The 24,740-nt window shown below is 54.0% G+C and overlaps 4 protein-coding genes across 11 annotated transcripts; 1 reads left to right on the forward strand and 3 right to left on the reverse strand.

Annotated features, from left to right (window-relative positions):
• Positions 1 to 1,750, forward strand: LOC105701779 (L-xylulose reductase). The gene is made up of 4 exons (XM_012428838.1): positions 1 to 495; positions 682 to 1,111; positions 1,187 to 1,335; positions 1,434 to 1,750. Exons 1-4 carry the CDS (start codon positions 444 to 446, stop codon positions 1,535 to 1,537), a joined length of 735 nt encoding a protein of 244 aa, XP_012284261.1. The 5' UTR covers positions 1 to 443; the 3' UTR covers positions 1,538 to 1,750.
• Positions 1,737 to 13,586, reverse strand: LOC105701776 (casein kinase I). 6 transcript variants are annotated; one of them, XR_002762184.1, is made up of 10 exons: positions 10,444 to 13,584; positions 10,201 to 10,311; positions 9,509 to 9,657; positions 8,519 to 8,715; positions 8,230 to 8,432; positions 7,873 to 8,131; positions 7,484 to 7,623; positions 4,517 to 4,628; positions 3,273 to 3,499; positions 1,737 to 3,193 (listed from the first exon to the last, which is right to left on the reverse strand). XR_002762184.1 is itself a non-coding variant. In XM_023432337.1 (9 exons), exons 1-9 carry the CDS (start codon positions 10,517 to 10,519, stop codon positions 3,343 to 3,345), a joined length of 1,401 nt encoding a protein of 466 aa, XP_023288105.1. In that variant the 5' UTR covers positions 10,520 to 13,586; the 3' UTR covers positions 1,737 to 3,342. The 6 variants fall into 6 exon arrangements, 5 of the variants coding, with proteins under 5 accessions (XP_023288105.1, XP_023288104.1, XP_023288106.1 ...); XM_023432337.1 differs by having other exon boundaries at positions 1,737 to 3,499; positions 7,873 to 8,128; positions 10,444 to 13,586; XM_023432336.1 differs by having other exon boundaries at positions 1,737 to 3,499.
• LOC111673950 lies at positions 4,883 to 7,476 on the reverse strand. Its single transcript, XM_023432340.1, has one exon. The coding sequence runs from the start codon at positions 7,368 to 7,370 to the stop codon at positions 6,048 to 6,050; it is 1,323 nt and encodes a 440-aa protein (XP_023288108.1). The 5' UTR covers positions 7,371 to 7,476; the 3' UTR covers positions 4,883 to 6,047.
• Positions 13,587 to 13,748: 162 nt separating the features above from the next.
• LOC105701827 (lethal(2) giant larvae protein homolog 1) lies at positions 13,749 to 24,704 on the reverse strand. Of its 3 annotated transcripts, none has more exons than XM_012428926.2 (17): positions 24,597 to 24,702; positions 24,004 to 24,563; positions 22,838 to 22,935; positions 22,399 to 22,489; positions 20,930 to 21,171; positions 20,725 to 20,863; positions 20,226 to 20,443; positions 19,862 to 20,147; positions 19,021 to 19,777; positions 18,763 to 18,919; positions 18,541 to 18,686; positions 17,947 to 18,463; positions 17,575 to 17,864; positions 16,971 to 17,106; positions 16,615 to 16,835; positions 16,404 to 16,486; positions 13,749 to 15,807 (listed from the first exon to the last, which is right to left on the reverse strand). In XM_012428926.2, the coding sequence occupies exons 2-17, from the start codon at positions 24,085 to 24,087 to the stop codon at positions 15,706 to 15,708; spliced, it is 3,567 nt and encodes a 1,188-aa protein (XP_012284349.1). In that variant the 5' UTR covers positions 24,088 to 24,563; positions 24,597 to 24,702; the 3' UTR covers positions 13,749 to 15,705. The 3 variants fall into 3 exon arrangements, with proteins under 3 accessions (XP_012284349.1, XP_012284350.1, XP_012284352.1); XM_012428927.2 differs by having other exon boundaries at positions 20,226 to 20,416; positions 24,597 to 24,701; XM_012428929.2 differs by lacking the exons at positions 16,404 to 16,486; positions 16,615 to 16,835; positions 16,971 to 17,106 and having other exon boundaries at positions 15,674 to 15,807; positions 24,597 to 24,704.
• Positions 24,705 to 24,740: the final 36 nt, after the last annotated feature.

Here is a 24,740-nt window from a genome sequence, read left to right on the forward strand (position 1 = left end):
AACCGCCATCACCTTTTTAATTGATCGCTTCATACCTTACGAGTGTTGAGCACGTGACCGCTGACCCCGGTCCTTCTCTTGTTCGCCCTATGTTTACGCCACCGGCGAGCCGAGCAATGCTTTGCCGGTTTTATCGGTTAGAACTCTTGTAGGCTCCATTTTGACCTGGTCACGCCATCTACCGACATTCCGGCGAACCCCGTACCCCCTATAAAATCAACGTTACCTATAGTTCGGAACTTCCCCGTGGGGCCATCTCCCGGAACCGCGGCGAAACATCGAGACACTTCAACCTCGCGACAAATAATCGACGACCTTACGGCCCTTGTTATCTCGACATGAACCGAATGCAAATGAACGCAACCAGGTCTAACGATACAGCTCAGTTCTTCGCAGTTCAGTACCGACAATAATAGAGAACGTATTAACCGAACGCTGCGATCATGAATATTTCCTTCGAGGGCAAACGAATCCTCGTAACCGGTGCGGGCAAGGGTGAGTTTAACTGACTACTTGCGAGTTACCGGAACGATACTAGCTCATAAATAACGACCTGGGTAAAAATACATAATTTAATTTAATCCTACCTGCGAAGTCCCGCCGGCTGGAACGAAATAATAATTTTCTCCAAGATGCAAAAATATGATAACCACTTAACCCGGAATTCGGCGATCCGTCTAGGCATCGGAAGAAACCTGGCGCTGCGGCTGTCGGAACTCGGAGGAACCGTGGTCGCCCTCTCCAGAAGTCAGGAGGACCTGGATAGCCTGGTCAAGGAGGACCCTAAAATCAAGACCGTCGCGGTGGATCTGGCGAACTGGGACGAGACGAAAAATGCTGTCCAGGGCGTCCTGCCGATCGACCTGTTGGTCAATAACGCCGCCATGGCGAGTTTGGCTCCGTTCGTCGACATCAAGCCGGAAGTCTTCGAGGTCCTGTACAACGTGAACGTGATAGCGGTGGCGAACGTGTCCCAGGTCGTGGCCAGGGACATGATCGCCCGAAAAGTGGGCGGCAGCATCGTCAACGTCTCCTCCCAGGCTTCCCAGAACGCCCTGAAGGAGCACGTCGCGTACAGCGCCTCCAAGGCGGCTCTGGACATGTTAACGAGGTCCCTGGAAACCTGAGCATGCTTTGGATGTTTCTCCCCTAGCGAGGATTCTTTTCTAAGGAACCCATGTTTCAGGACGATGGCGCTGGAGCTGGGTCCTTGCAACATCCGCGTGAACGCCGTCAATCCCACGGTGGTCCTCACCAAGATGGGGAAGCTGGCCTGGAGCGACCCCGAGAAGGCTCGCGAGATGCTGTCCAAGATCCCCATGGGTCGATTCGCGGGTGAGGCGACCTCGCTTCTTACGTTTATCCTTCTTTCCGTCGACGGTCGTACGTAACTACGAAGTCGAGGTCGAGTGCTCTCATTTCTTACGTTGCAGAAGTCCACGAGGTCGTGGACGTCATCGTGTACCTCCTGAGCGAGCGCAGCTCCATGGTCAACGGGATCACCTTGCCGGTCGACGGAGGATTCCTGGCCGTGTAAAGGTGCCTCTTCCCCGACCTTCGTCGAGAACGGCTCTTCCCTTTTCTTGCTATTTTTTCCCTGTGAAGTCACCGCTGATAAAGTAGCTCCCGTCGAGGGAGTGCGAAAGTTCAAGGACGACGAGTCGCGCTATCGACCGGGACGCGGGACTGGAAGGAGGGATGTTTTCGATAAGGAGGCAAACAAACCGGCAATAAAGTCCAATTACAAGTATCTCATTGCTTTCTCTCCTTCGTGGTAATTTACTCTTCGAGTAAATTCGATTTATCCCTCTCGCTACATGCACGGACGATCCTCCTCCTGTCCTCTTCTAGTCGATTAAAAGATCCTTATGTATGTACACGAACGCACACGCGTGACCTGTCGATTATCGCCCCGACGAAGATCCCGAACTCTCTGGCGACCGCCCGGTCGACCGGGAACCGATCGAGTCGCTCTCCCTCCTTCCTTCCGGAACCAGGATTCCTGTGATCCCTCTCTGTCGGGACGTCGTTTCCGTCTTCCGTGCGGCGACCGAGCCCCTCGAGGGCTTCCTGACGCTTCGCCGCGTAAAACGCCCCGCCTAAAGTCGACGTTACCGAAACGACTTTGACGAGAGAGGAAGCGAGAGGAGAGAAGCCGGCCCTTCGACGTGGCTTCGTTCGTCTCGTCTCCTCCGGGTCACGGGGAGTCCGCGAACTCCCTCCTGGGCGTACAATTAATGTATATACACATACAAACCGTTCGACTTTCGATAAAGCGGTTAACACTTGAAACACATTGCCACCTCGTCGTCGTTGTCGTCGTCGTATTTGCCGTCGTCGTCGTCGTCGTCGCCGTCGCTCGGTACCGATCCGCGTTAGTGGTTAGGTAGGACCAAAGACGATTCAAATTGCGAAATTAATCGACCGCTTCGCTTCCTCGCCCGGTCCACGGTGTAACCAGCGAAACTTAACGCAAAGGTTTAAGCAAATCGCCTCGAACCCGGGGAAGAGGTTCCGCGAGGACTCGCGACCCCAAGCGGTCGATCGATTTCGGCAAACCCTAAACCAACGTACCTTACCTACGAGTTATGTACTAGTCCGGGATACGGTCCATCGGTATTTCGCGTCCGAACCTAGATCCCTGTGCCTACGTTCTTCGTTAAGTTGATATTAAAAAAGGACCTTAACGCGCGTCGTCTCTTTCTCTCGCAACGGTGTAGTCAGGACGCGGGGAGCTCGTCTCCCCCCGACTCGAGAAAGACGCCCGCGAGCTTCGACTTCTAGGCCGTCCAATCGCTCGGATATGCCGCGGACAAAAAGTTCCTCGCGTTAACGAAAAAAGGGAAATAAAACGGAGTAAAAGTAGGAGAGCGACCTCCGAACGCCGCCACGTCCTCTCGTCCGCGCGTCCTCCTCCAAGGGGCTCGGCTCGATCGCCCTCGAGGAGGAGGCCGACCGCGCGGCCAGAGTCCTCTTCCTCGACGGCAGTGTTCCGCGTCCCTCGAGCCGGGGGGAACGCGAAGGAAGAGAGAGGCTCCTCCACCCTGGGCCCCGGGGACGCGCGGCCGCCCTCCTCGACTCGCTATACGTCCGACGCGGTAGTAGTAGTAGTAGTAGTAGTAGCGGTAGCGGTAGCGTAGTAGGAGTAGCGGGAGTAGTAGTAGAGTAGTAGCGGTAATAGTAACGGTAGTACCTATGAAAAAAAAAAAAAAAATACATAGAAAAACACGTGTCGGTAAGACATACCTATGTATATGTAACTTTTTTATCACGTTTTCCTATTTTTCCCTCCTGCCCCGGGCCGGGCGGGGCGACCGAGCACCCGGGGGACCTACTCCGGCCCTACTTGCTCCTCTGGCGACCGGTGGGTGGCGCTGGTGGGGGTGGCGGTGGAGGTTGCGCCGCCGTCGCCGTCGCCGGCCGACTCACTTGCTGTGCCGAACGCTTGCCCGCCTGGCCACCAGGGTGGGCGGGGCCATGGCCGTCGCATTGGCGCTTCCAAAACAAAAGACACAGAAAAGAGCGACATTAGCGCGCCACCGTGTCTCGGACGCCCTCTTCGATCCGTCCCTCTCGCTCTCTCGCTCTCGTTCCCGGTCTCGCGTCTCTTTTGCGCTTTCCGCTCGCTCGTCCGTCCTCCGGACCGAGGCGAGGGCTCTTCGCTTTTGCCTCGTCCCTCCGACGTTCCTCGCTGGTCCTCGACGTGGTGTCTCTTGGTCCGTCCTTTCTCTCCCGCTCTCTCCCTCTCTCTGTCTCTCCGTCCCTCCGTCTCGCGGGGCGCATCGAGGAGACGGGGCCGAACGCGCTCGCAAGGAAACGTGGAAAGAGGCGAGACCGGGCGCGCTCGCTCATCGTCTCTCGTTCTTTCTTTCGAGGGAGAGACCGATTTTCCCCCGCGTGTCGCTACGGAGTCCTCTCTACCGTGCCACGGGAGGAAGCATGGTTCCCGCTTCGAGATTCGGCAGCGACCAAGGTCTAGGTTTAACGTTTCTCGTGCGCTTTACCGCGACTCTTACATTCTTAAGCGTTTTTGTCAAACGGGGCTACCTGAAAATCAACGGAGAAAAACGGACAAGTTTTATGGGAGCTTCGAAGCCGACTCGTTTCGTCGGATCTCCTCTCTCTCTCTCTCGTCCTCGCCGCGCCCCGCCCAAGAAGAATGCCGACGACCCGAGAAGGAGCAAACGGAACCGGACGGGCGAATCTACGCGTCCCGGCGGCATGCAAGGCGCGACGGACTCCGCCCGACCCCCAGGAGTCGAGGCTCGCGTTTCTCCGGAGAGAGACGGGAAAGGGACCCCGAGTCGAGCGGAATTACCGGAAGCTACTCAAGTGGGAACCATGCCGCGGTATCCGACGTTGGTCCTTCCTTCCTCGCGACTCGCGACCTCGAAGACTCAAAGTTTCCAGGACCCCCGAGGAGACGGCGCCCGCGGCCGTCGGTGCGAGGACTCCGGGCGCCGTCGAATACGATACCAGACTCGTACCGGAAGGTGGCCAAGGTGTAGCAACTCACTTGGACTTGGGCTGCATCTCCCCCGCAACCGCCGCCGCGGCCGCGGCCGCGGCCACGTTGTTGCGGTGCAGCCGCAGGCTGATCCTTCTCTCCTGGCCTCCACCGGCGGACACTGAAAGAGACCATCGTTCGTTACTCCGTTCGGTTGGCGCGTTCTTTCGCGACGAGGAAAAGCGCAAAGCGAGCGTCGACGGTTCCTCCGCGCGGCGGAAAATCAAGCGGAGCCGCGCCTCCGCGTAAGGACGACCCGAACGCGACGTGGTTTTTCCATTCAAGCCAAGTGAGAAGAGAAATTTAGACGTACAAAAAAAGGATCCTCGACGTCGCGAGCGTGGTGTGAGACAGAAATAAAAAACAGACCAGTCCTTGAATGGAAAAACGTTTATTTCTACTTTCTTCTCATAATAAAAAACAGGCTGATTACAATAGGTGATACGAAGACGGTTGGAGGAAAATTAAAACGAGGCGAGAGGTGGAGAAAAACGAACGCTTAACGCCTACCGACGAGAACGCCGGGGAGGAAGGAGGTGGACGCCCGAGTCTCTAGGTAGAAAAATATATATATGTATGTATCGAGATTGCGAAGGAAATCCGCGAAAGAGGACCGAACGAACGGCGGCTCTCCCCGCTCGACCCCTCGCCGGTACCCTCTAGGAATCTAAGCTTTGGCAGTATCTAGGAGACTCGGCGCTCCTTCCTCTGGACGAGAAATTCCTCCCAACGTCCCCCGCGTCCGGGACCACCCCCTGTGGCCTCGTGGCCGTGAGATTGGCGTTACCTATACCTACGAAGTCAGTCTATAACTTTCCGTCAGTCTGGAGATCAAGAATGTCATGTAAGGAAGCGTCCAACGACGAGTCGCTCCTTCGAGGGGGTCCCGCCCGATTCGGGCAAAGGGGGCATCGATCGGACCGTCGTCGTCGTCGGACGTGCGTACGTACACGGATCGTTTCCTTAAACGCGAACGTTACCTACATTAAAATGGTTTGGCATGTGACGCGCGACGCGTCGTCCTAGGGTCTACGTATTAAAAAAAGGGGGGACGGGGGGGGGGGGGCAAAATAAAATACTAATCGTAACGATTGGGTCGCTTTCTCTCTCGTTCCCGACGAACTCTTCTCCCGGAGACTAGGCGTGAGGTACTTTGTCGACTTTGGTCGGGTCGCGATCGTCTCTCCGATGTCCGACGCGAGCCCGAAAGGTCCCACGCGGCTCGATTTCCCTCGAACGGAAAGGAATAAAAAAAAAAAAGAAATCCTACACCGACCCCCTTGGACCGTTTGACGGATCGTCGAGACGCTCTCGCTCTTCCTTGTCGTCGCAAATCGAGCGCTGTAACGATTCTCCGCAGGAGCAAGACCGCGCGAAAAGTGCCGGGCTAGAGCCTACGTGGACATCGCAAAACGGTCTGCTGGAGGTCGACCTCGAGATCGCTCGGTACGTGGTGCAGGCTGGCAGTGGTGATTCCCTCTCGAGAATCGAACGCGGGAGTCCTCGGGTGAGTCGGGATCCCGGTATCGAGGAGCGGGTGTTAAATGCAGATGCAGACGAAGAGATCCAGGAGGATTCCTTTGAGGATGTCGAGGTTGCCCTGGGGCTTGGCACGGCCAAGGGGGTCGCTGGAGTTCGTTCCGGTACTGGCGGCGTCCAGATCGGCCTTGGCGATCCAGTCCAGGTAGCGGTCGCGCTTCTCGGGCTCCGCGTCCGCGGAGCCGCGGCCCTCGCCGTGGTTCAGAGTCTGCAGACTCCGGAGGTAGAATCTGCCCAGCTGGCTGATCGAGTACCCGATCTCCAGGCTGTCCTTGTTGCCTGCGCTGATGGTCTCCTGGGTGGCGACGCTGGCAGGGGCGGGGCCGGTCGGGGACTCGGGGAACGGCACCGTCTCCTCGTCGGCCGTGCAGGGACTGCGGCCCCGACTCGCGACTCCGTCGACCTCGTTGTCCCCGTCGGACCTCGAAAGGGGCCGCCGGCCCCGGGAGTCGTCTCCTCTCGTCTCCGTTTCGAGGTCCTCCCGGGGACTCGGCTCGCCCGGCCCGGGCCCGAGGTCGGGAGCGTGCTCAAAAAAATTCGGATCCTTCCTGTGTCGGCGTAAAAAATACTCGCACTTGTCCTGGCCGCTCCTGGGAAGGTCGGTCGACCTCTCCTCCGGGCCCAGCAGCTCTTGCGATCTGTCGCGCTCGCGCGGCAGGAAGTGCAGACTCCTGCCGACCCGCTGGAAGAAGCCCGCGCGCTTCCGGGACTTTCCCGTCGAGTCGGCCGACTTCTTCGACGAGTCCAGACTCCGCTGCTTCCCGTGAAAGAAGGGCCTCCTCGGTTCCCGCGCCAGAAGGTCCAGGCTCTTGGCGTCGGCCCCCGGAAAGTCGGCACTCCTCTCCAGGGACTCCATGCTTCGGTGGACCTTGTCCTTCCTCCGCGCTCTGCCGGCGGAGGCCTCCTGGAGCAGCTCGACGCTGCTCTTCTTGAAGATCTCGCCCTCCTTCTCCAGGAACTGGACGCTCTCCGAGTCGGGCCTCGGCCCGTAGGCCTGCGCCTTGCCATCGTCCTGGCGCTCCTCCCTAGCCGGGAGCCCGAAGCAGCTCATCCCGCCGGTTGCCTCCTCCCTCCTTCGGACCGTCTCCGGCCCAAGGGCCCCAAACACCACGACCTCGCGATCTACGTTTTTCTTAGTCTTATGCCCATGAAAAAAATAGCTCCGCTCGTCGAGGCGCCTTGGCTCCGCGTCGGGGCTCCCGTCGCGGGGCTGGCCCGCGGGCTGGTAGGAGACGCGCGACGTCGCCGAGCCAAGGTCGCCCCGGCCCCGGTCCCGAGCCGTCTCGCGATGTCCCAGCCTAAGGCCCGCCACGCCCAGGGTCATCGGGTCGTCCCCGAGACCCGTCCCCGGCGGCGACTTGAACGTGCTAAACTGACGGGGGTAGGGGTGCCCCTGCTGTTGGCCCGCGCGGTACCGTTGGTACAATTCTATTATACCTTGCAGCTCGTTCTTCTCCTGGTTATCCTGGTCCCCGCGAGCGTCCATGCCCTCGTGCTTCTGTCGGCGCCCCGACGTCCCCACCGTGGGTCCCACGTTGCCGCCGGAGGCCTTCTCGAGGCACTGTCGCGCGTAAGGCCTGCAAATTCGAACCACTTCGTGAGTCCCGAGCTGAGGTCGCGCCTACCTCTCTCTCTCTTTCTCTTCCCCCGCCCGGCGCGGCCATTTCCCGATTCATTGACCCAACGTCCGAAAATAGAGCGCACTCGTCGCAATAAAATGACCGGACTATTTATAACGCGGAAAGAACTCGGTGTGCACCGCCAAGGTTCGATCCTCGGTGCCGCCCTTCGAGAGAAGGCGCCCGGGAAGGTCCGCCGGTACTGACCTCAGTCGATGTTCCTGATCGTTGTTGGCCGTCGAAGGTAACGCGGCGTTGGTAGGCTGCGAGTGGGCCGGGGCCTGTCGGGCCCAAGGGGCCGGCTGCCTGGTGTTGCCGAATTTCAACATGTTCCAGTCGAACACGTAGTCGTAGGTGAATCCCTGATTGTGGAACAGCGTTCGAAATATCTGACGAAGGTACGAGTAGTCGGGCCTCTCCTCGAAGTGCAGCTCCCGACAGTACGTCAGGTACGAAACGAATTCCGCTGGGACAAGAAAGAGAAGAGCAGGAGACTCAGTCGGAAGTCGGGATACGCCTGCGAAGGGAAGGACGGGGAAAAACTGCGCTCCGAGTCGCTCTTACCAGGATAGCCCTTGCACAGCTCCTCGATGGACGTGGACATCTTCTTCTCGGAGATGCGCTCGTACTTTTGCCTCTTGGTCGCGGCCTTCAGCCCTTGCCAGGGCAAGCTGCCGCGGTTAAAGTACATGAGCACGTAGCCTAGTGACTCGAGATCGTCTCTTCGGGACTGCTCGGCTCCCAAGTGCGTGTTTATGCTCGCGTATCTGGAAGGAATAGTGCCGATTTAGTCGAGTCGTCGTTTCAAAGCTACGGCATTCATTTTCGGGGAGGAGGTATCGTTTCCACTCACCTGGCCGTACCGGTCAAATTCTTGTTTTCTCGGTAAGGTATGTGCTTGTGGGTGTGACTGTCGCGATATTTTTTCGCCAGTCCGAAGTCTATGATATATACAAGATTACCCTTTTTCCCCAACCCCATTAGGAAATTATCCGGTTTGATGTCCCGGTGAATAAAGTGACGGCTGTGGACGTAGTCAGTTCTGGATATCTAAAAAAAACCAAGTCGACACGTATCCCTTTAAAGTACAGAAAAATAGACGTTTCTTTAGTGACGATTATTTTTCACCCCCCGAAAATTCAGAAATGTAGCGACAGATGGAACTAATTTCAAATCGCTTAGGTCGGTGTCAATGTACTCGCGGTATGTCCAGACAAAGACAATGAATTCAAACTAAGAAGACCAGGGCAATCGCTGGATGAACTTTGGACACCCATTAGGAACATATCGTCGATTCCAGGGAAACTAAGTCAATAAACAATGAGCCCGAGGGTCTCCCTAAGAACAGCCGGATAACAGCTGTCTATCGAATGACTTATCTTTAACGGTTCGAGACAGCACGTTTCATTGGTTACATTGCTCGATGTAATTTAGGTTTGCATTATGCAATAGAGGTACAAAGACCGAGCGCATGGATTGTTAATAACTTCAACACTGTCAACGATACGAAATACCAATAACGGGACTTTAATTCTTGAAACGCAATTAGTAAAATGGAAGTCAACGGATGCAACAGCCTATGTGTCCCTGGACGACCTACTTGGAAGTCAAGCTAAGTGGAGCATATCACTGGGAAGTTCGACCGTACCTTCGGTGAAAGTATTTTGTCGGTTGATCTACGCCCTCCTGAAAATACTCTGCTCATTAACAGAGACAAATTTAGAGTGGCTCGAGACTATACAAAATGTTACATAATCCGGAAGAAAATGATGAGATACGATGCGGTATCTTCGAGCGTGTCAATGTTTATTATGTATGGGTTAGATCGTCGCAGCAAACTTACCAACTGATCGGCGAGCAGTAGAACGGTTTTTAAAGAAAATCTCCGAGAACAGAAATTAAAAAGATCTTCTAGCGACGGTCCGAGAAGCTCCATCACCATGACATTATAGTCACCTTCCGAACCGCACCATCTTATGGTAGGAATTCCAACTGAAACGCAACAAAATTATTCATCCTACTGATTTTTCATGGACAAAACTTAAAACCGAGAAATATGCGATTCAGCCAAAAACGTATTAACGGAGACCGCCTAGACACTTGCAAATATATCGACCCATTGCCTGACAACGTACTCAAGGGTGAAAAAAAAAAACAACAAAAAGAAAAAATCCAACAGAAAAATTATTTAACCTCTAATTAAAGGTAGTATTTATCTCTAGGCAGCGACCGATCGTTACCATCTCGGCTTTGATCGGTACTTTGTCCACCAACTGGAACCAACAACGAGTCACCATCGACTGACATTCGAAACAAGGCATATGCTTTGTATCGTAGTTAAAACAGGGCGGAAGGTAAGAGGAGAGGGGAAGAAATAAAAGGTGGAGAGGGGAGGAAGGGAAGAGGGGAAGAAGGGGCAGTGCCCAGGCGAGCCAGCTGTAGCCAAACCAAACAAAACATTTTGACAGGTCTATCGCAAGTTACTTGGCGGCGCTTTGCTCCGATATTAACACCTTCGCGGTTAGGAGTACTCACCGCCGCTCTGCATCATCTTGTAAAACTTGGACTCTATGTGAAGCTGGGGGTGCCGAGTTTTTATGCATTCCAGCTTTATGGCGACTTCCGCGCCAGTGGTGATATCGGTACCTGCGAATAGAGAGAGAAACGCCACAGATGAGAACCCCCTGGAGATACTCAGGCGAGGAACGGCGCCGATCCGCTCGCAGGGTAGACGCTGGGCGAAATCAACCCGAAACGGGGTGGGAGGCTCATAGTTACCTAGATAAATGTCGCCGAAGGAGCCGCTCCCGATTTTCCGGCCGAGCCGGTACTTGTTCCCGACGCGGAGCTCCATGCCGCAGCCGCGTAGGCTCGCCGCGGACGCTTGCACGATACGTAGCGATAACTGGACGAGTTCCCGTGGGCACGGCCGAGAAAAGCGCGCGAGTTATCTGGCGTGTCGGTGTTAGAGGCTCGGGGGGGCCTGAACCGCCATCTTTGATCGCCTTGATCGCGCTGCTACTGCTCGCCGCGGCGCCGGACGCACAGGCATTTCTTTCTCTCGAAGCGAGGACCGAGACTGACGGCGCTCCACGCTATCGAGGTGGCGCTCCTCGCGGACTCTTCTCGCACCGTTCCGAGACCGGACACTTCCAAAATGGCCGATGTCCGCGGACGAACCGACTGCGACTCGAGGGACGCACCTCCGAGACGGGACACGTTGGCTTCGGATGATTTTCACTTTATTACCTTCCCGGCGCCCTGCCAACGATTCGAGCGAGGCGTCGTCGCGAACGGACTTCCTTGCACTCCGAAACTATCCGGCGCGGGTGGCGATGCGCGCGGAGGGACGCCAAACTAGACGAGGAAGGTTTCAAGATGGCAGATTTTAAGGACTCGATCCAGGCGATCTTGGCACATCCGGACGGGAGAATTTCACACCATTATCTCTATCGGCCACGCGAAATATCCCGAGGACGTTTCCTTCTTCGAGACCGTAGAGTAGCTGGTGGCGCCGTCGAACGGCGGACTCCGAAACTGTCCCCGGAAATTCCAAGATGGCGCACGGCACCGATCGAGCGGACGGAGCGATCCGAGAAACGAAATGGATGCACTGTCTGGAAAAAGGTTTACCCGTCACTCTTCCGTAGCCCGTGGATCGCCGGATGACCGTTCACTCCCGGAAATGGCTGCCTTGACAGGGAGCACAAGGAAGCGACACCGAGGGCAGTCTACCACGTCGCGAGGGGTCGTCTTTAGTCCTCGTCGAGACGCGTCCACTTGTCGATCCCTCTCGCACCTCGTACGGCCGGACGCGCGCGTACGAATTTATGCACCACTCCCGCACCCCCGGCAATCGCTACGCGCAACGCCGAATTTCGCGTAAACTGCGACTTCGCCCGGAGGGTGCCCCCACTCGACTGTACCGATACTCTGGCAGTACTGGCACTCGCACGGCAATATACCTCGATGCTTCAGGTGCACGCCGACAGAGAGTCCCAGGGGGTACTTCTGTCCCTTTCTCTGTGCTTTCTGCGCATGACTGTTCTTTTGCGCGTTCAACCGAATACAGTCCGGATAATATGCATGTCCACCATTGGAGGCAAGTGCGCGAGTCGCCCGCATTCTACACCGAGGGCAGCACGGAACGCAATCTTACTATCCTGTCGCATCTGCTGCTCGTGATCATCAGGGAGTTTATTACGTATTTTTAACGAGAACGCTCACTTCTCGGACTTTCATCTCACGTGGGTTTATGCGCCGAATTACGTATTCGCTATATGAAAAAACGAGATTACTAGCATTTCCGGTCTAGTAATATTTTAAATAAAGGTATATGCCTCGCAAATCGAAAATCGTTGAGAGGTAGTGGGTTATATGAACAAAAGGCGTGAAGATGGAAAACCATTAAAAGTGAAGAAGAGCACTCGAGTCTATCTAAATTATTTTATTATGTATTGCATTCATATTTACATGTACTATAATTAGAAGTTCAACAATATAATTTTCTTATCATGTCATGTAAGTATGAGACAAGTCGGAAGGTTAAATTTGATCTTAACTAAATTCTACTTCGCAGCTAGTTTGCGGATCGGTGTCATCCTTAGGGGATGACACCGATCCCCCAGGTCCCGCCACGAGGAGGCCGCTGCAACTGGGACCCGCCTAAGCATAGGCACCTGGTTCCGTCGAATTCCCAGCGTCCCAGGAACTCGCAGAACCAGGATTCCATAACCCATACGACATACCACTCTCATACCATACTCATACATCCATACAATACTCGCCGCTTAGTATAAGAGAAGTCGCAGAATACACTTCCAGTTGGCCTCGAATTTCGGATATAAATTGCCAAAGTGGCATACTACTTCTAACGCGAACAATCCAGCAGCTTCCACCGTCACCGGCGACTAACCCAGCCCGGCTGTCAGCTCGCGAATACGAGCTTCACTCAACGGACTTGGCCCGACTTACAGCAGGCAGAGCCCCAGCAGGCTGCCGCCAAAGCGAAGCACCGCATCGCAAACTGACAACCTGAGCCAGGCAGCCTTGCACGCCGTAGCCTAGCTACGACGTACTGGGTGCCGACGGAAGCTGCCAGATACGCTAAGGGTAAGGCATTGCCATACCCGCAAGAATCTACCTCGATTAGCAAATGCAAATCCGAAATTGCTTGCTGCGTGAAAAAGTACCCGACAATGTCTCTTCCGCAAGTTACACTACCGCACGCACGGAATGAATGTTTCCACTTTTATTTACATTAGACTACTATTATACAACAAAAAAAACAAGCTAAGTAGAATCATTCGCGCAGCTATTAGCGAATTGGTGGTTTCCAACGATAGTTGAAAACCACCAATCCCCCAGGCTCACCACGTGGAGGTTGCTGCGTATCGAGCCCATTACAAATGTAATAAATTAAGTTAAATATAGTAGGAAAGGAAATGGGAGGAAGGGGGATGTCTCTCATAAGGCTCGGTTTCATAACCTAAGTTAACCGGAGTTTGATTGTTACTCAAGGGTTGAATCAGACATTAATAATGCTCCAACATACATACAGGTGTGTGCATGTATGTGGGAGCAATGGTAGAAGTATATAATAGGATGTTAACCCTTTGGAAGACCAAAGGGTAACGACGCTCCAACCGCGCGCTCGGCATTATATAGGGACTCCCACCCAGGCGTGCGCAGTTCCGTATCCCACCTTTGTATATTCCGACTTTTGACTTTCGTTATAAAAACGGAATGTCATGGTTATCAAACCCTTTCCCAGGGTATTTATCATCCCGTTATAAAATTTCAATCGATTCGGTACCCCCAGTTCTGAGAAAAATTTCGTAAACAGTGACCCCTCGGTTGCCCCGTTCACGTCACCTTGACGGAAAATCCGTAATTTTAATATGATGGGAGTAGAAGGGTACCTTTTCCAGGAATCTGCGGTCGGGTGTCGGTCGGGGGAAGGGAGGGGACGGTAATTGCGGACCCCCGAGGGCGTAGAAAAAATTCAGGGAGTCGCGGCGAAAATATATTCAGTCTTCTCTCGGCGTCCACATTCAGAAGGTCGAAGACTAAGGAGACGATCATTTTGGAAATAAAAGTTTAATGATAAAATAAGTGATGTTACAATAGGTATCGTGTACAAAATGCCGGATACGGCAATGAAATTTAAAAACCTCGGAACCAAGGCGTTCCTTACTCATCTAAATGCGTTGAAAATCGTTCTGTCCCTTGGGCAGTATCGCATGGAATACATAATACGTGCACGAGTCTTATTCTTCGAAGCAATAAGGCTTTAAATAAACGTTCCTAGGTCGTCATACGATAAGAGACAAATCGAAAGAAATAGTAACCGGCTTGCCGTCCGTACCGACGCAGAGGTTTTTGCCATCGTTGGCCATTTTAACGGGCAGTGGTATTAAAGTGACGGGCTTATCAAACGCAATCGATTAATCTTACGGGGGAAATGGGACGATTTCCGATGGGCACGATCGTTAGGCTTAGCGTTAAAATTAGTAACACGCTACGAGCTCTGCCATACGAGTCGGTCAGCCACTCTGGTAAAAATTCATAATAATTATGAACGTTCTGCGGAATAAAATCTATCTACAAAGGCCCCAAACGTTAATCTTATTAACAGGTATATTGTATAATCGTAGTCGATAATCATTCGTACATACTAAGACGACGGGTAGAAAATGCATAAAGTCCATTCGGTCGTAACTCGTGAGTATCGGTGATCCGTGCTCGGAGAAGGCGCGTTCCGTACGAGCTCGCGTGCAAAAGCTCTCCGAAGCTTCCTTCTCCGCAACTACGACGATCCGCTAATTCGAAAAGGTGTTTCAGGCCCTGCGTCGAGTCATATCGGCTCGAAAAGGAGTTCTACTGAGATCAGAGGTGCAATAGGTGTCCGAAGCGCTGCCGAACGTAGACCCAAAATTGGGTACTCGATATGCGGACGAGAAATGCCCGCGTCGACGCTCCGAGAAAACTCAAGAGTAGAAATCATATATACCGCAAATTGTCCTCCACCAAGATTACCTAAACGAGTAGAATGTACCTAAGCGACCGTAGGCTTAGCGTAGTAACAACGTTAACGAATACTAGACACGTATACGTACAACTTAAGCTCAACCGCAATCGTAAACGAAGGCGCAAGAAAAGAGGAAAGAAATAATAGTTACGATCGAGAAAATGAATCCGATGCGCTCTCGAGACTCGCATCGGAGCTCGTTCGCTTAAGTAGAGACTTTCCTTCTCTCTTCCACTCTTTTCCTAGCGTTCGACTCGTAACGTGCGAAATACTGGATGATCGGACGAGAGCTAATCGACGCCGTTCAAATTTAATCCGTAGAAATACGTCGTACGCTGACGATTTGTCATTTACTCGTACGCGAAAGGATACCGAAAACCTCGCAACGAGACCCTGAATTACGTACCTAAGCGTTATAGAAAAAAAAAATTCGTTAAAACCCACCGTCGAGCGGGACGAGAACTCGACACGATTCGTCGGTACTCTCCTGTAACATCGGTACACCACCCCTCGAATGATCACGCGGTAATTAACGCGCTCGTAACGAGTAAAAAACGAATCGTCCCTCGACGAATCTTTAGAGCTGCATTCGCGTTTGCAATACTGTCGGGAGGATAAAGAAAAGGGGGAAAAAAAATAAAAATAAAAACAAGAGTAAAACAGGAAAAACCAGAAATGCATCCATTCCACGGGTACGGCGTTCCAGGTCTTCCCTATACTTCGGGAACCTCCCATCGTTCCACCTCCGTTATTAAAATCTAATCGCCACACGGTAATCCGCGGTGTTCCCGAGAGCTCGGAAGACCGTGCCAATGTCGTCCTTAATGCCTAGGGTCGCGTAGAAATCTAGACTTTAAAAAATCTACGGATATAGAAATTCTAACTACCGCCGCTGTGTACACGCTTCCCGATGTCGCTGTTAAGTAGGGCCGGGTGTACGTTCTTCGCCCTCCGATCGGGCCCTTGGGTCTAGGGGTCTCCGAGGACTCCTGGTGCTCCCGTTCGGAGCCCTAAGATCCGACTTCTTCGGGCCTGGCCAGCGGCGCCTTCGACTTCTCGGTGGTCACCATGGTCGTGGTCACCTCCAGATTCGCCAGGTCAGCCGCACTAATCTGAAAATTGACATCGATTCGTGAAGGCGACGGAAATGGCCAGGCTCTGCACCCTGGACCCGCAAATCGGTGCTTAAACGCGCTCGTTCGAGTCCGCTTTACCACGTGTCCCCTGGAGACCCAAGGAACGGTCTCTTTTACCGGGTAGCAGCGCACCTGACCGTTCGTGGTACCGTAACCCCACAGGTGCCGGGAAATTAATACCTAACCAGCCACCACGAATGCTCCGACCAGGTCGGCGACATCGTCGAGTCTACGATGAATGCGTTAATCGAATGAAAAAATGAGCATTTTCAACATATCAGCCAGGTTACCGTCCAGCTAATGGAAGGAGCACTGAAAAAGGAGGATCTACCGTCAAGCGATCGATGGGTAAGAGTCTCGAGGAAGGTTACCGATGTACCACCGAGTACCCACGGTAAGGTGCATTCCGAGGGTCCTCGCGGTTCAGAGGCGTCCCGTCACCTTGAGCGAGTTAGTACCGACGTGTTGCCAATCGCCCCAAGCGTTAGTAGACAAGTTAAGAGACGCGGAAACCGCTGGCAGCGATTCTAAAAATTAATTCGACTCGTTTGATTTAGGCGTTTGCTGCTGACCTCGACATTCGGGGGCAACGTGATGGTCGCGTGTGTCGTGGTGGTCTCGGTGCCGCTGCGAATCTCTCTCTCTACCGTTGTGCCTACGCAATAAATAAATGGTAAAACAAGGGAGAAGGGTGATAGGTAAGCGAGGGAATACGTGCCAAACGTAAACCGAAAAGCTTCCAAGGGCCTCGGCCTTCCGGGCTCTCCGTTCGTCGCTACTCACTGTTGACTTGCTGCTCTTCGCTCGTCACGGCGTTCTCCACCTCGCCGTTGGTCGTGGCTCCGTTGCCGGGTGTCTGCGAGATTATGGTCGTGGTCTTCACGACCAGGGACTGATTCTGCGTCGAGATCTCCGAGGTGCGGGAGGTCACCTCCATTTTCAGACCCGCTAGGCGACCGTGCAGTTCCTCGGAGGAAGTCGCGGTTCTAAAAAGCGAACTGTTCCTGCCGAGAGGCGGCCGGTACGCGAGTACGTCCAGCGATTAGCAGGGGGAAACCAACCATCGGGGACGACGGTAGCGACCGAGGCGATACAGAGGAGCACTAGAGCAACGGGTACCAAAAGACTCCTACACTTACAGTAGATGATCCTTGACGCTGTCGATAGTGATGTCGCCGATAGAGCTCAGATCTTGGCGATCGTCGTCTCCGTTCACCTCCGAGGTACTCGTCGCAGGCCTCAGGGAAGGCTCTTTCGGGGACTCTTCGCCACCAGCTAAAAGGCACGCGTTACAGATCGAAGAGAAACGGCAAGAACCGCGTCCACTGGCAATGTCTCGCGGCTGCGGTTCTTGGCGCGTCGGAAACGATACAGGAAATAAACGTAGCAAAGCGCACATACAATATTTACACGGGTTATTAAGGCCAAGCGATTACGCGAATTTAATGACTGGCGCCCTGAGGATTTTCACTTCTGGCCGTCCCTTCCAAATGTACGAAGATAAGAAAATATATGATAAGACCTATTTCAGAAATTCACGGGATCCGACAGGACGGGTAGCCCGAGTATGGAAATCCTGGGGCGCCGAATATGTACGCGAATGCACCCCGAAGAATGACGCGCTCTCGTAGATCCTCGAAAATAAAAATCACCGGATGGAACGCGAGGATGAGTGCACGAGCGATCGATCAGTTCTGAAAAGAGCGATCCTTCCCCGAGGGGTCCAGGAGTCGTTGGACTTACTCGAGCCCACCAGGCCATTTTCGGTAATCGTTCTAGGCGCCGGTACCGGTTGACTTCCCTGCGTCTCGCCGTCGGCGTCGGCTCTTCCTTCCACGGTGACCTCCTGTTGCGCCTCCTCGGAGGCGGGTTCCGCGGCAACTTCTACGGCAGTTCTGGCGTTCGGAGGCAAATTCAGGGCGCAGTGTGCCTTCGTCACCTTGGTCGCCGAGAGAGAGATCCGCTGGAGTTCCGAGCTGGAGTGCAAGTACAGTGCTTCGCCCGATCTCGTGAAGGTCAATGACGAGATGCCGCTGCGCAAGAAAAAAAAAAAATAATTCGTTATAAAAAAACTGGCGACAACTAAAGGCGAAAACAAGATGGCGGTCGTCTCACTTGATGTCCTCTCTTTTAATAGCAGCGGCGTTGAGTTGCCTTCTGAGCTCTGGAACGCTCAGGATGAGGCAGTCCCCTAGATTGGTCAAACACAGAAGGCAGGTCTCCTCGTGCGTTCCTGCTGGCTCGACCCTGCAGGTGAATTTTGCGAAGCCGGTCTTCCTGACCCTGGAGCCCTCGTGGGCGGTAAGCTTGTACTTGCAGAAGGGCTTCAACGAAGGAAGGTTGAATATCTTGAACTGCTCCTCGCTGGCGATGGCCACTCTGTGCGGCGAGGCCATGTCCGGGCCTGGACAGACGCCCTTTTCGGCCTCGAAAGGCTCCGGCAGGGGAATACTGGACCCGTCCAGAATGGTTATCGCGATGACCGGGGCGCGATGCTTCAGCTGGATCTCCTTCCCCAGAGTACAATTCACGTCCTTCTCGGTGCGCCTCACTCCCTCGGGGATGGCCAGGGTGAAAACGTAGACCGTCCCGTTGTTCGTGCCCGCCCAAAGCGTCGGCGTCGTATTTTGCACTGCAAAAGAGCGATTAACGCGGGTCACGCCGAGTGGTCGCAGGTTGCGAAATTCGTAGTCGTCGGCGAGGACTTACTGCTGATTATGTAGCTCCTCGCAAAGTATAAACACCGGACCATCGAGCCCAGGGCGTCGTCCACCGGCCTCGCTTCTACCTGTCTCTCCACGGGCTTCAATTCGACGGGGGAAAGGTCGACGCTCGGAGAAGACGCCACGCTCGGCCTGTTGGCAAGAACGCTCGTAAGTATCAGGGGGAGGATACGCGTTTCGGCCAGGCCGATAAGGAGCGGTTACTGACGTTTCCTTCTTTTTCTCGGGCACGGGATTTCTCGTGGGACTGCTGGCATTCGTTCGTCGCTGCGAGCGGCCTTTCCTCAATCGGCGGAAGGACTCCCTAAGGGACTTCTTAAACGATTTCCTCCGGGATATCGGAGTATCGCCGGCGCCGGACAGATCTGCAAAAGAACGCAAATCTAGCAATCGACGAATTGCTGGTACTCGGACGATGGGTATCAGGGAAAAAAAAATACCGAATCCAGGGATACGCGCCCCTTACCGTTGGGATTGAGCGTGCACTTGACGCTGACGGGTTTCACCCTGGTGAAGTCGAAGACAGCCAGCCCGTGCGCTGTGCCGGCAGCCAAGAGTCCCCACTCGCTGTGAATGGCCAAGGCCGTGATGGCGGCCGGGGGATGTAGCTGAAGCAAGCTGGAGGGCTGAAAGCCGACGGCGAAGGAGATACTGGTAGTCCTGGCGGGTAGCTGGTCGTGCCCCTTCCAGACGAAACCGTCGCGGTCGTTGACGATGTTCATGGACACGGCCTTGATCTCCTTGTTGACGGGCTCGGAGGAGACGGTCGCCGTTATGACGTGCCCGGCGGTCCCGGCGATGACCAGGGTCGCCGAGATCGGACACAGTAGGACCTTCTTCACGGCCAGTCGGGGGTCGTCCGAGTACGGGTCGAAGGTCCCGACTTTCCTGAACGGCGGCCACTCGTCCTCCTCGTCCTCGGGAGGCTGCTCCAGAACGTCCAGATGCTCTCCGGTGAACAGGACGGAGGAGTTGTACTTGTAGAGGGGCGTGAGGGCGACGTCCGAGGCGTTCCAGAATCGCACGGTACCGTCCTCGTGGCCGGTCAACAGCAGCTCCCGGGGCAGTTTATCGGGATTGGCCGGCTTGTGGCAGAGGATCATCCCGCCGTCGATGGGCCAGGCCTTGTCCGAATACAGGTGCTCGGTTTGAGCCTTCCCGGCGGAGACGATCGTCTCCCACAGCTCCTCCGGGACGTTGGGCACGTGTTGGGAACAGGTGACCTAAAATCAACGCATCCCGTGATACGGACGTCCCTTATCGGACCATTTCACCTGTCCCGGTCAACGTCGGAAATCCGCGCTTACCGCGCTGGCGTGCAGGGAGACCAGATAGGGCAGCGCCATCATCTTCCAGTCCGTATTGGTCAGGTCGATCGCGACGAGCTCCTCCTCGGCCAGAACGACCAGAGCCTCCGGGATATTCGACGCCTCCTTGCCCTCCTCTTGCTTCGGCATTATCGTGAAAAAGTCGATGACTTTCGACGTAAAGTCGAAAACCACATTCTTGTTCGGACTCATGGCCGTGATCGTGTGGCGGTCGCCGTAGCTGGCCCGCGGCATGCCCCCGGCGAAGAGGACGATCTCCTCGTCGCTGAAAGAAAATACGGGTTCGAGATCGGAGGGTGCAAGTAACGCCGGCGAGTCCGGATATAATCCGGGGGGAACTTACTCATCTCCGAAGGGATGGACGAGGATCTTGGTGACCGCTTTGCACGGATACGGACCGTTCGGGGTGGTCGGCACTGGCTGGGCGTCGCTTCCCGGGCTCCAAAAAGCGTAGGAGCCGTCGTTATGCGAGGACACGAACCGGGTGTCCGAGACCCAGTGCACCGATTCCAATTGTTGGGGATAGACGAATCTCTGCGTACGCGAAAACAAACCCATCAGCTGCGCACACACGTTCGCCAAAACCACCAAAGACACAAACGACAGTCAGAAGGAGGTTTGATACAGGCAATACGATTTCATTATGTTCCCGAGTTTCCCTGGAGGAGGCACCTCGCCGGATCGAGCGCCATTCGGGTGTTCGGAATATTCAGACTCAAGATATACGTCGCACCGACTTCGGCGAGGTGCCTCCTCGACTCGTCCGCGATTTTCCCCCGGCCATCGGAGCGCGCCTCGAGAACGGACTATCCAGGAGCCGGAAATACTCCGAAGGTTCTCACCTGTTGAGCACCGGGGGTAGCCTTGTTCCAAAGTACCATCAACCCGCGGTTGTAGCCGATCAGAATGTTATCCGGGTGGCCGGGTTGCTCGGCTATCGCCTCCACGGCTCCGGGGTTCTTCTTGTAGTCGTCGGGGACGCTGTATCGGGAAATCAGAAAATCAACGCACGCCCTGGACAGATCGTCATTAAACACGGTAACGTACTTCTGCATGACCACGTCTTGGTAGATGATGTTGTCCGACATGGCGAAGGTCTTCAGGTCGAGGAGATAAATGTTCCCGCCCTCGGTGCCCAGAAGCAGGTGCTCCCCGGTGGACTCCAAGCACATCGCCGAGATCTTCTTCAGCTTCCCTTCCAACGACAAGGACTTGGTCTCGACCACCGAGCTCTCGTTGATCTCCCAGAGGTGCAGAGAGTTGTCGTCGCAAAGCGAAACCACGCGGCCCTGTCGAAAAGGAGGAATAAAAATTCATAAGTAACGAGATTTGGAGAAAATCCCAATTCACGCGTCCTGGAGTCAATTGCGAAAGCCTCTCGCCCTCTCCCACTCTCCCACTCCTACGGATTCCATTTCCATTCGCATGGAGACATCCGATTAGCAGGTGTTATCCAATTTCCGTGCGACGCGGCGACAACCCAGGAAGAGCGGAAAAGGGAATCATCGGTAACATCCGCGATCTGGGATTAGATCGAATTCGGCAGCGTATCGTTGGGAAAAAAAAAAAAAAAAAAAAAAACAAGCGACCCAGGTCCGACCAGCAGGAGCGACGTTCCCAAGAACTTCGATCACGCCGCGTCGGGTTATCTTATCGTCAGATTTCGAGATTCGCGTCCAAGTGCCGATAAGCGACTCGCTCGTTTATCGGCGCGCAGGAAAATCGGGAATAGCGGGAATCGATCGCCCCCGCGCAATCGATGGATTGATCCCGACGCTGAGAGCAGAAAAATAAAGAAATTAATAGGTCTGAGTTTATATATATAGCCTCTATATATACTTGGCGCGAAACTCTACCGAGTTTCTACGGGCGATTACTCCGTAATTCCCCGTTTTCCTGGAGATCCCACGGGCAGGAATGTCTAAAATAAATGATGAGAAATCAAAAAAAAAAAAAAAGAGACAGTTTACGCTCCCTGGTGTCGTTAAGCGCGCGGGCGAGGAGAAAGGAAGGCACGCGCGAAAAGAGAAACAGCGGGATGAGACGGAGATTGGATGCGCCAGTCGCGCGCGAGCGAGGGCATCGTTGAAGCACTTCTCGGTCACGAACTGTAATTCGGACAAGGTGTGCGCGGACGCACACGAGGATGACGACTCGTACGTACGCGAAAGCATGGTACGTGCCGGACCAAGTTATGCAACGTTTCGCAGTGATCCCAAGCGGAACAAGGTATCGTCTTACGCGTAGGACGTGTGACTCCTAAACAAGCGCAACTCGACGGGCCGACACTTTTTATCGCAACGTAATTCGACAACGGAGTGCATCCCGCAATAACGTTCCGCGTCCCGGCGGAATTACCCTTTTCGAATTTCTCGGGCTTCCCGCGCATTCGCCGACGCCACCGCGTCCCCTATGGGCCGGAAAATCAATTAAACGGCGCGCCGTGAACTCCATTCCGTCCGGCCACCAGAAATTATCCTCGTTTCCGCTTCTCTTCGGTTTTTCTCTTCTCGTACCTCGTTCGGCAGGGCGACGATTTTCGTGACCGCGTTCTCTCCGCTCTCCGTGGCATGTTGACCGTAGAACTCGACTCCTGGCCTGCCAAATCTGAAGTTTCCAGGTAACGAGGTCAGTTAAGGTTCAGGATCAAATGATATAAAGAAAGGACGTCGTGGAAACTCTACTTGTACTTTAGTAGTACGCCCCAAATACCGCCGTTTCGTCTACTCGCCTTGTCCCCCTTCCACCCGGAATACGTATACATTATTCGATGGCGAAATCCCGACATTAATCGTTGAAACGAATTCCTGTCGATTGTTTCAAAGCGGAAGAGTACATTTTGCTGCATTTGCAGACGTCTACCAAGTGCACTCGAGAGAGTCACCCTCGGAGTTAATTCCATTGAGCCGGAGTTGATTCCGTGGCCGCGATCAGACTTTGTTTCGTAAAGGATACACTTTGATCGCCCCAGAAGCCGTACCGATGATCATCAATCGCAGACTCGAGTCCCAGGCCAAAGCAGTCGGCTTGTTAGGGAATCCATGTTGAACGGTCTGGAATATAAAAGATGATTTTTAAATTCATTTCGCACCTCCTCCAAGTAATATTAGAAATATTTCCGTATTCCCGCAATGTCGACAAAGGAAAAGCGGTTTCCTCTTCCAAGGCGATAGACAAAGATCGGCGCGGATCTAATCGGATCTAACGGGACCTCGCCAAGGCTCAGCCCGACTAGACCGCCCGTCAACCGGTCTAAGGGCGGGCTCTTATCGCTTTTGTTTGCACAAAACTTTACCGATAAGATACAAAACGCATCATCTCGTATTCCGGTCCCAATATCTTCTCACTGACGATCGGCACTCGTAGTGGCCGAACCGGTCGTTGTCCGGTTCTACGAACGGATTCAAAACGACCGCGTTCCGTCTCGACGCTGCAGTTTCCGATTTCGTTTCCGCCTACCTTACCGGCAAAGCAGCGACGCCTCTACGCGAATGAGCTAACGATCGCCCACTTATCGACCTGTTGATCGCGGCCAGGTCGTCTCTTCCCTGTTATTACCGATTGTTTCTTCGAACCGAGGAAAGCGGCACTTTCCTCGACGACTGTCACCGCGTGCACGAGAAAGTCCAGGGAAAATCTCCCGAGGCTCGATGACGAATGGCCCTTCGACCAACCGAGCTACCTCGAGGCTCGTGCAAGTGGAAAGCGTCCAAAGAACCGGCTAGACCGAACAAGTTAAACCACGGTGGAAAAGACCAACAATTCGATCGGTAATACTCTTACGAGATGTAAAGTGCTCTCAAGAAATATAATTCTTCGGAGAGGTAACCTTAAATCTTTGGCATTCTTTGTCATCGATGGAGATTACCTTGCATCGGTTTATTCTAAAAAAAAACACAAGACACGTTACGCCTGGCATGAATTTAATGTAAATAAAAGAAATTGAATAAATTTGGACGACACCACCTCTACCTGTAATTTTACGTGGCTTTTAAAATAAAGAGAACGAGAGACATCCACCGATTCCTCCCTGCGTAACGTTTGCTGTTTTATGACCATGGGTTTACGTCGCATCCATCGTGGTTCCGATCAAGGAACGATAAAGGAAAAGGATTGCGTACCTTGCGGAAGGCAAAAAGGTCCTTCTGCAGTTTCTGACGTTCGGCAGTGGGTTGTTGGCCCTTGCCTCTGATGAATTTGAGCATGTCTCGGCTTGTGTCGAGCAATTAGAATTTTGTCCTGGGTATCCTCCGATGGTGTTGCACTCGGTCGTTGGATGGTATGGCCGAGTCTCGTAATTAAAACATTCTTGAATGAACGGTAACCCGTACGTGATGTCGTTATGTGGTATTTCGTCGGTGTGCTCGAGCGCACACTGTCGATACGCCTGCAAGTCGGCTCGGCTGACCGACCCTCTCTCTGGCTACCGCCTGGCTGGCTGTCGGCCCGATGTGTCAGCCGCCCCGCGTTTCACGGGTATAATCGGGAAAGCACGCGGCACCCGGTCACCGGAACACCCTGAAACGTTCCACCGGAAAACGGCTCACCGATGTACGCGACTCACCGACCGGCGGGACGCGTAAAACCATGGAAAACTCGGTCGATCGATCCCGAAAATCATTCCACGTCCCTCGCTCGCGTCTCCGTGCCCGATCCTTTGCCGTGCCTTGCCTCGCGTCGACTTCGGCGCGGCCGATCCCACCCTTTCGGCCACTTTCGGACACCTTCGGCCGGCCGCCCATTGGACTCGTCAGATCTTCCCAGAATGAGATTATGTCGGTGGCGCCATCTACGAACAAAGCATCCAACTTGGTCGCCAGTAATTTGTAGGTAACTCATAGGATCGAAAAGAAATAGC

This window comes from Orussus abietinus, unplaced genomic scaffold (genome assembly GCF_000612105.2).
Source record: "Orussus abietinus isolate OABI.00-Male unplaced genomic scaffold, Oabi_2.0 scaffold24, whole genome shotgun sequence".
Classification (NCBI taxonomy): Eukaryota; Metazoa; Arthropoda; class Insecta; order Hymenoptera; family Orussidae; genus Orussus; species Orussus abietinus.